Source organism: Peromyscus leucopus, unplaced genomic scaffold, assembly GCF_004664715.2.
Source record: "Peromyscus leucopus breed LL Stock unplaced genomic scaffold, UCI_PerLeu_2.1 scaffold_1495, whole genome shotgun sequence".
NCBI lineage: Eukaryota > Metazoa > Chordata > Mammalia > Rodentia > Cricetidae > Peromyscus > Peromyscus leucopus.
The window spans coordinates 37,501-48,166 of record NW_023504661.1 but is presented as its reverse complement, the minus strand read 5'-3'; the positions used below and the strand labels follow the sequence as shown (position 1 = coordinate 48,166).

The window sequence follows — 10,666 nt, the reverse complement described above, 5'->3', positions numbered from 1 at the left end:
GGTGCTCCTCTAATGGCAATGCCTTTCCCACTAACCTTCAGTTTCCAGGGCTAGATGGAATAATGTTCTTTGAGGATCTAGTTATAGTTAGTAAACAGAGACTACAATCACCAAAGTTGGGTTATTTCAATTGATGCTTTATTAGAGGGCACAGTGTGAACACTACCAGGCAGCAGGGATGGTGTGGGTAGTCACTGAGGTGACAAGTCTAACAGCGAATGTCTTTGTTCTGCTTGGAGAAGCAAATGGTGGCCTGGCGGTCACAATTGCAGATGAAGGCTTCACAGGCATTGTTTTCCTCTGGAGAGAAACAAGAAAGGAAGTTTCATGGAGCCCATGACCCTGTACAATTTATAACCAAAAGAAACTGGTACACCTTGCATTGGTGCAGACACTTGCTGCCAAGTCTGAACCCATGGTTGAGAGACAGAGCACCCAAAAGGACATTGGGTTGTCCAAGTCGCTAGAACACACTTATAATAAGAACATTAGTTGTTGTGGGCTGGGGAGATGGCACAGTTGGTAAAGTGGTTGCCATACAATCATAAGGGCCTGACCTAGGATGCCCAGAGACCATGGAAAAAGCAAGGTGTGGTTGGGGCATCTGTGACTCTATCGGGAAGTGGGCAGCACAGATCCCCAAAACTTGTTGGTAAGTCAGACTGTCTAAAGGTAAATGTCATGTTTAGTAAGAGACCCAGCCTCTACAGACATGGTGGAGAGTGACTTAAGAAGAGCAGGGACTCATTCCTACACATAAAAATAAATAAACACATATATTTAATACAAAAACCAGGAAAACTACAAATATCAACTAATACATATACAATTATATGATCCTCCTGTCTCCACTTTCCAAGTGCTGGATTGCAGGTGTGCACTACCACACTCAATTTATGGGCTTTGCAGGTGGAACCCAGGGCTCCATGCATGCTAGGCAAGCACTCTAGCAACCGAGCTATATTCTCAGTCCTCTGAATCCTCACCTGTAAAACGGGAATGATAAATCTCGCCCTGCATAGTTGTTTAGTCCAGTATCTGGCTGATATACAGTGATGCACCTCTCAAGTGTTTAGTCAATTTGGAATCAGTATAACACAGCAGCTAAGAGGAGAGGCTTTGAACAGGCAAAATGGCTCAGGGAATAAAGGCACTTGCTGCCAGGTCTGAACCCATGCTCTATCCCCAGGACTCACATGGTCGAAGGAGGGAACCGACTCCTGCAAGTTGTCCTCAGACCTGCACACCTGTGTTGTGACACAGGCATGCCTCCTCCAGAAATACATAAAATCTTGAAAAGTTTTTAAACAGAGGCTTTGGAACGATGTAGATTTATTCCCAGAACCAAATATCATCACTTCTAAGATGGGTGACCTGTGCAAGTGACCCTGCCTTCCTCATCTTCCTCATCAGTGACCTCATCTATATTTTAGTATCTACCTGATAAGGCTGTTGTGAGGTCACATGAGACCAAGTAAATGACAACTACATGGTGACTGTCCTTGTTACTTCTATGCTCCTCACACAGTGCCCAGTGTGTTACACAAAGTTTAAATGGTCAGTTGGTAGAGCATATGACTCTTAATCTCAGAGTCTTAAGTTCTAGTCCCATGTTGGGCACCAGATGTTGCATGAATTTTAAGTGGTCTTATAATAAAATCCCAGAGCCAGATATTGGGGTAAGTGCTGAAAGATCAGAGAGACAAAGGAGCAAGCCACTAGAGAAACTTCTCACCACTACTGAATCCTCAGAATGAATGGACAGCAAGATCCTATCTCCACGAATCCTCTGACTGAAAGCCTCTGAGTCCTCACATAAGAAGCTTCCTCAGTCAAAAAGGCCCTAGTTCCTGTCTCCTCATGCATTATGTACCTTTCTCTGTCCAGCCATTTCACTTCCTTTCTAGTGCTGGGATTAATGGCGTGTGTGCTTCCCAAATACTGGTAGCAAAGGCACGAGATCTCAAGTGCTGGGATTAAAGGCGTGTGCCACCACTGTCTGGCTCATTTTTTCTCCTAGAGTGAATCAATCTCATGTAGTTCAGGGTGGCTTTGAACTCACAGAGATCCAGATGGATCTCTGCCTCCCAAGTGCTAGGATTAAAGCTGTGTACCACCACGGCCTGGCCTCTATGTTTAATCTAGTGGATGGCTTTGTCCTGATTATCAGATAAGCTATGTTTGGTACACAATATCACCACTCCAGGGCTGCCTGGGGCTGTGGGAATGTACAGCAGTGACAACTAGTGTTTAACAGATCGACCCACCAGACCCACCTGATGGGGAGCCCCACCTGGAAAGGCCATGGGGTCACTGGCTGTGGAAACCTTTTTTTTGTCAGTGATTTCTCTTATGTGTCACCACGTTCCTTCCCTAAGAACTGCTATGGGTGTTCTCCCACTGCTTGTGTGTTTATCTCGAGAATATATTCCATCTTTGGGCACACTTATAGATGTGGATGTTCTGGAAGATAATTTCTATTTAGCCTGTATAATTTTGATATATAGAAACAATATTAAAATATTTTACATTACACATATTGACATAGGATTCAAAGTCACAAAGACAGACTTTTATACAGCTAATTTTGGAATTAAGAACAAAGTGAAAGCAGACTAAACTGCCCCTGCAGAAAATGCTCAAAGACTAATTCCCAGATGTTTATTCCTAAATTTTATTTATTTTATTTATTGCTAAATTATGGCCAGGCTGATTACACTGAGGCTTAGCTCCTTGCAAATTCTCTTTCTGCACGGACCCTGACAGCTCAAGGTTCAGCCATTGTTTCCTGTCTGGATCCATCACTAACTTAGAGCTATGTGTGTGGGTCAGTGTGACATCACTAGCCTAAGAGAAACCATGTGACTTATCTTATGTTGTGAGCATTGGTAGAACCCTGAAAATGTAACTTATGTCCAGAGTTTGTCTGTGAGGCAGCAGCTGTGGTGTGGAGAGAGACGGCTGTGTAGAGCTGGGTGAAGGAGCTGTTGCCATGGAGGAAGAGCTGTGTGAAAGAACTGTGGGAAGAGCAGCTGTGAGTGAGTGTGTGTGTGTGTGTGTGTGTGTGTGTGTGTGTGTGTGTGTGTGTGTGTAGAAGGAGCTGAGGAGAGAACATGAATAGCAGGGCGGAAGAGGGAGCAGGAGAGATTTTTTTAAGAGAGAAAAGGGAGATGTGTAAGTGTGTGTGGAAAATGTAGCTGTATGTAAAGTGATGTAACTGTGTGGAGATAGAGATATTTTCAGAGAGAGATTTTTAAGAGAGAGGATTTCTTAAGTTGAAGTAAAAGAGTAAGTTATCATTAGAAAGCATGTGTGTTTCCTATTAATTACCCTCAAGTAGAAAGTATAGCCCTCAGATATATAAGAATTTCCCCAACCCATTGCAAATTCATGGATTTTTTTTGCAATTCCCTGGAGGTGGCCTTGGAGCAGGCTCTCCATAAGGCAACCAATACACAACCACGCAGAGTCCAGAGGTCCCGGAGGGTAAACCTACCACTGCAAGTGAATTCATTCCTAGGGCACAAGTATGAGTAGGACATTCTGTAGGTTTTGTCTTTGAGGTATTTACAGCTTTCCAGTTCTTTGAACTGAGTGTAGCAGTTGTCACGAACCTGACAGCACCTGGAGAGAGGAAGGAACAGCTGAGGGAGGAGTATGGACCCACAGGAGGTCAGTTCTCACCTGCAGTCTTTCTCAAACCTATCAGGATGACTTAAACATAATGTTTCACAAGTAATGTTCCCCAGGCTGGAAAATCTGTGCTATCTATTAAGCACATATTTATTGAAATCATTTCTGTGGAGTGTGGAGGTGTCTGCCTTTATTCTCAGTAATTGGGAGGCAGAGGCATATGGATCTCTGAGTTGGATAGAGTTCAGCCAGTGATACATAAATGAGACCCTGTATCCAAAAAATGATTTTTTAAAACAAAGCTGCAGGAACAAAGTGAAATTATATATTCCAAAGTTTTGATGGCATTTTAAAGTCAAGGCTGACATTTTGATGGTGGCTGTGGTGGTTGCCCTGCCCTAGTCTGGTGCCTGAGCCCAGCATTGTCCACTATTTACATCTCACACATTCTGTTTCAGGGAGCATTAGATTCATGTCCTCTTGGACAGATTTATTCACATGACAAGAGGTGAAAATAAATGCTGGTGGTGCTGATGCCAGCCTTAAATCTCGTTAATCAGGAAACAGATGCTGGAAGATCACTGAGTTCAAGGCCATCAAGGTCTACACAGAGAGTTCTAGGACAACCAGGGCTACACAGAAAACCCCTGTTTGGAAACAAAATGAACAAACACTAAATAATAAAAAAATACATGATGTGTGGTGAATATGCATATCTCCTATTCTTGGCTCATGAGATGCTCTGCTTGTGTCCTGTACCTACCAACCAAGACACTCTAATCTGCCCACAGATGGATCACTCACCTGTCTAATTCTTTCTCCTTGTAGCTTATGAAACCGTCACAGTAGCAGCCATAGAAGTTGTAACCCGAGAAGTAATTAATAAAAGGGATGGTGCACTGGAACACATTGCCAAACTGCCTAGGGCTGAGGTTCAATGTAGTAGCACCTCCTGTAAGAATGCACAGGACACTCACTCAATCCCTCTTGGATTTACCAGGGGTCTGATGCCTGTCTGCTAGCTTCCTTATGGAGAGCCTTTGAGGTCCAGCCTCAAGACCTCCTCAGGGTTCAGATCAGAACACTGCAGCAAATGAAAGACATGGATATACGTGTGCCCATAAGACTGAGGTGGAATCATGAGATTACATGTGCACATTACATGAAAGTGCATGGTAAATGGGGAGATGTTATAGCTGTTCTTGCACAAGTGAAATTAGAGATGAAAGCAACAATTTCATTGTTGGTAGCCTACAAGCTTTGCCTGACAGGCACTCCATCTGAGAAATTATTCCTCTGATGGGATGATATCTGAACTATCAATTACTATAACTGTAACTGCATCATGGTCCACAATAGATCATGACAATAACTCCTGACACTTCCTCCTGGACTCCTATCAGCTGCTGCATCAGGAGAGCAGTGAATAGAGGTGTGTGTGTGTGTGTGTGTGTGTGTGTGTGTGTGTGTGTTTGCTTGCCCCAACACAGGTTAAAAGCATGCCCTTGTGAACACTCATAAATTCATGTTACAGCTACACATAAGGAGGTAGAGGACAGCCAGGCCTAAGCAAAAGTTGTCTACCTATTTGAGACATGGATGTGCCCTGTAACCCAGGCTAGCTAGCCTCTGACTTTAGCAACACTCTGGCCTCAGCCTCCCTAATGGTAGGATTATAAATGAACACCACTGTACCAGAATGGGCTTAATCCCCAGGACTAAGTTCTATAGACATTGCCTTTTGCCTTGCTTGCCTGCTCATTTCTTACTGTCAGGAAAGACAGCCACCACACTGTGAGCTGCCCTGTGGTCCCTGTGTTGAGGAGCTGAGAACACTCTCCAGTCAGCAGCCAGGAAAAAAGTGACTTCTTAGATCAATAACGCAACAATTCAACTATCTCTTAGTTTGAAAGCTGCCCCACCCCTACTCAAGCCTAGGTGAAACCCTAGCCTTAGCCAGCAGTGGGATTCATCACAGTTCTAGCTGAGACCTTGAGCCAGAGAAGCAGCCAACACATGCTGATTGTTTTACATTGAAAGAATTAGAAGGAATCTGTTGTGTGTCTACACACAGCTCATAGACAAGGGTAATGATCAGATCATCATTGTGATGTCAGCATTTGACACAACTGTTTATCAGCTAAGGAACAGTTTAAAAAGCCAGGATTTAATCTGCAGTGGGATACTTGGTCACTACTAAAATGCAAGAGGAGTCAGGTTCAGTGAAACACACACAGTGTAATCCAAGCACTCTGGAGACTTAGCCAGGTTGATATCTGAGTCCAAAGGTTGCCAGGGGGTATTGGTGCACACCTTTAATCCCAAACCTCTTGAGGCAGACACAGTTGGATATCTGAGTTCAAATTCACCCTGGTTTATAGAGTGAGTTCCAAGACAGCCATAGCTACACAGAGAAACCCTGTTTTGAAAAAAAATTTTAGACACAAGCTAGGCATGTATGGAATTCTAACCATTGGGAGGTGGAGGTAAGTCTTTCTATAATGTTGAGTTGGAGGACATCCTGAGCCACATTATAAGATCATGTAAGTAAATTATCAGGAACCATCCCTTGTGGCATCAGTGACCACTGGAGCCATACACCCACCCTGCACTGACTAAGAATAGGTAAGACCCTATCTCTAGACTGAGCAGACCAGATCTCTAGCCCCTAGTCCACAAGGGTACATTCTGTGCCCCTCCCTCAACCAGTGTAGCCCCAGAGACTAGGCAGCTGCCTCCTCCCCTGCCCCTTCACCAAGCCAGTCATCCCCAGTGGCACCAGTGACCACCAGAGCCATATGCCCACTCTGCACCAGTTGGGAATAGTGATCACCAGAGCTATCAACCCCCTTCTAAATCAATTGGGAGAAGAATGACCTGGAGCTCCACCTGCTTGGATTAAAGGAAGAAATGGGTAGACAGCAGTGTAAGAACACATTAAACAACATATCAGTTCTGGTACCACCAGAACCTAGTAATCCTACAACAGCAATACCTGAACAATCTGAAGCAGATGATCCAGAAGAAAAAGTACCTTAAAAACAACTTTATGAAGACAATTGAAGACCTAAAGGAGGAAATGAAAAATTCACTTAAAGAAATGGAGGAAAAGACAAACAAAAGTTGGAGGAAATCAATAAATCTCTTAAAGAAAGTCAAGAAACCCAAGAAAAAACAATCAAACAGGTGAAGGAAACAGTTCAAGACCTGAAAATTGAAATAAAAGCAATACAGAAACCACAAACAGTGAATTCAGGAAAAGGAAAATCTGAGTAAATGAACAGAAACTACAGAGGCAATCATAACCAACAGAATATAAGAAATGGAGGAGAGACTCTCAGGCATTGAGGATATGATAGAGAAAATAGATTCATTTGTCAAAGAAAATGATAAATCCAGCCGAGCGGTGATGGCACATGCCTTTAATCTCAGCACTCAGGAGGAAGAGGCAGGCAGATCTCTGTGAGTTCGAGGCCAGCCTGGGCTACCAAGTGAGTTCCAGGAAAGGCTCAAAGCTACACAGAGAAACCCTGTCTCGAAAAACCAAAAAAAAAAAAAAAAAAAAAAGAAAAAGAAAAAGAAAGAAAGAAAGAAAGAAAGAAAGAAAGAAAGAAAGAAAGAAAGAAAGAAAGAAAGAAAAAGAAAATGATAAATCCAGCAAATTTTTAACACAAAACATCCAGGAACTATGGAACACCATATTGAAAAGACCAAACCTAAGAATAATAGGGGTAGAAAAATAGGAGATTTCCAGCTCAAAGGCACAGAAAATATATTCAATAAAAAATATAACCAAAACTTTCCCAACCTAAAGAAGGACATGCCTATGAAGGTACAGGACACCAAACAGACTGGACCACAAAAAATAGACCTCTGAAAGCCAGGAGGTTCTGGACAGACATCCTTCAGATACTAAGAAATCACAGGTGCCAGCCCAGACTACTATGCCCAGCAAAGCTTTCAATCACTGTAGATGGAGAAAACAAGATATCAAGATATTTCATGACAAAACCAGGTTATATATCCATAAATCTAACCCTACAAAAAGTACTAGAACAAAAACTCCAACCAAAGGAAGCTAGCTGCAAACACCAAAACACAGGCAACAGATAACGTCATAACAACAAATCCCAAAGAAGGGAAATACACACACACACACACACACACACACACACACACACACACACACACACCAAAAATAACAGGAATTAACAAACACTGATCATTAATATCCATTAATATCAATGGACTCAATTGACCTATAAAAAGACACAGGATAACAGAATGGATACAAAAACAGGATCCATCATTCTGCTGCATACAAGAAACATATCTCAACCTCAAAGACAGACATTACCTCAGAGTAAAGGGTTTGGAAAAAACTTTCCCTTCAAATGAACCTAAGAAACAAGCTGGCATAGCTATTCTAATATCTAACAAAATAGACTTCAAACTAAAATCAAATCAAAAGAGATGAAGAAGGGCATTTCATATTCATCACAGAAAAAATCCATCAAGAGGAAGTTTCAATTCTGAACACTTATGCTCCAAATACAAGGGCACTGGCATTTGTAAAAGCTCAAATCACACATCAAAGCTCACACACTAATAGTGGGAGACTTCAACACCCTACTCTTAACACTGTACATATCTGCCAGACTGAAACTTAACAGAGAAAATAAGGGAACGAACAGATGCTATGACTCAAATGGACCTAACAAACATCTATAGAACATTTCACCCAAACACAAAAGAATATATATTCTTTTCAGCACCCCATGGAACCTTTTCCAAAACTGACCACATACTAGATAACAAAACAAATCTCAACAGATACAAAAAAAATGGAATAACCCCCTGTATCTTATCAGACTACCATGGCTTAAAGCTAGAATTCAACAACAAAAAATGCAGAAAACCTACAGACTCTTGGAAACTGAACAATACTCAACTGAATCACCACTGGGTCAAGGAAGAAAGAAAGAAATTAAAGACTTCCTAGAATTCAATGAAAATGAAGGCACGGCATATCCAAACTTATGGGGCACTATGAAAGCAGTGCTAAGAGAAAAGTTCATAGCACTAAGTGCCTACATATAGAAATCCCACAGTAACAACTTAACGGCACACTTGAAAGTTCTAGAATAAAAAGAAGCAAATTCATCCAGGAGGTATAGATGCCAGGAAATGATGAAATTGAGGGCTGAAATCAATGAAATAGAAACAAAGAGAATAATACAAAGAATCAATAAAACAAAGAGTTGGTTCTTTGAGAAAATCAAAAAGACAGACAAACCCTTATCCAAACCAACCAAAAAGCAGAAAGAGAGAGCATCCAAATAAACAAAATCAGAAATGAAAGGGGGATACAATAATAGACACTGAGGAAATCCAGAGAATCATTAGGTCATATTTCAAAAGCCTGTCCTCCACAAAATTGGAAAATGCAAAAGAAATGGGTAATTTTTTGGATAGGTACCACATACCAAAATTAAATCAAGATCAGATAAACAATTTAAATAGACCTATAACCCCTAAGGAAATAGAAGCAGTAATCTAAAGTCTCCCAACAAAAAAACCCCAGGGTCAGATGGTTTCAGTGCAAAATTCTACCAGAATTTCAAAGAAGAGCTAATACCAATACTCCTGAAATTGTTCCAAACAATAGAAACAGAAGGAACATTGCCAAACCTTTTTATGAGACTACAGTTACCCTGATACCCAAACCACATAAACACACAACTGGGAAAGTGAATTACAGACCAATCTCCCTTGTGAACATTGATGTAAAAATTCTCAATAAAATACTAGCAAACTGAATCCAAGAACACACAAAAAAAAATCAGCCATCATGATCAGGTAGGCTTCATCCCTGGGATGCAGGGATGATTCAACATATAAAAATACATCTGTCAATGTGATACACCATATAAACAAACTGAAAGAAAAAAAACTACATGATTATCTCATTAGATGCTGAAACAGCCTTTGACAAAATCCAAAACCCCTTCATGATAAAGGTCTTGGAGATATCAGGAATACAAGGAACATACCTAAACATAATAAAGGCAATATACAGCAAGCCAGCAGTCAACATAAAACTAAATGGAGAGAAACTCAGAGCAATCCCACTAAAATCAGGAACAAGACAAGGATGTCCACTCTCTCCATACCTATTCAATATAGTACTTGAAGTTCTCTCTAGAGCAATGAGAAAACAAAAGGAGATCAAGGGGATACAAATTGGGAAGGAAGAAGTCAAACTTTCACTATTTGTAGATGATATGATAGTCTACATAAGTGACCCCAAAAATACCACCAGGGAACTCCTACAGCTGATAAACACCTTCAGTAATGTGGCAGGATACAAGATAAACTCAAACAAATCAGTAGCCCAACTATATACAAATGATAAATGGACTGAGAAAGAAATTAGAGAAACAAAATCCTTTACAATAGCCACAAATAACATAAAATATCTTGGGGTAACTCTTACCAAACAAGTGAAAGACCTGTATGACAAGAACTTTAAAACTTTGAAGAAAGAAATCGAAGAACATATCAGAGAATGGAAAGATCTCCCATGCTCATGGATAGGTAGGATCAACATAGTAAAAATGGCAATCTTACCAAAAGCAATCTACAGATTCAATGCAATCCCCAACAAAATCCCAATGCAATTCTTCAGAGGCCTCGAAAGAACAATACTCAACTTCATGTAGAAAAACAAAACACCCAGGATAGCCAAAACAATCTTATACAATAAAGGAAGTTCCGGAGGCATCACCATCCCTGACTTCATCTCTACTATAGAGCTATAATAATAAAAACAGTTTGGTATTGGCATAAAAAACAGACACATTGATCAATGAATTGAAATGAAGACCCTGACATTAACCCATACACCTATGAACACCTAATTTTTGACAAAGAAGCCAAAATTATACAATGGAAAAAAGAAAGCATGTTCAAGAAATGATGCTGGCATAACTGGATAGCTATAGGTAGAAGAACACAAACAGAGCCATATCTA

At 40.9% G+C, this 10,666-nt stretch overlaps 1 protein-coding gene across 1 annotated transcript in view; it reads right to left on the bottom strand.

Moving 5' to 3' along the window:
• Positions 1–208: 208 nt before the first annotated feature.
• The window catches only part of LOC114689085 (phospholipase A2-like), a 13,935-nt gene continuing 3,477 nt past the window's right edge, over positions 209–10,666 (bottom strand). Inside the window, exons 2-4 of the mRNA XM_028863509.1 lie at positions 4,438–4,585; positions 3,497–3,624; positions 209–300 (exon numbers count right to left, since the gene is read on the bottom strand). Of these exons, the coding sequence (XP_028719342.1) occupies positions 209–300; positions 3,497–3,624; positions 4,438–4,585 (368 nt within the window). The remainder of the gene's footprint in view (positions 301–3,496; positions 3,625–4,437; positions 4,586–10,666) is intronic.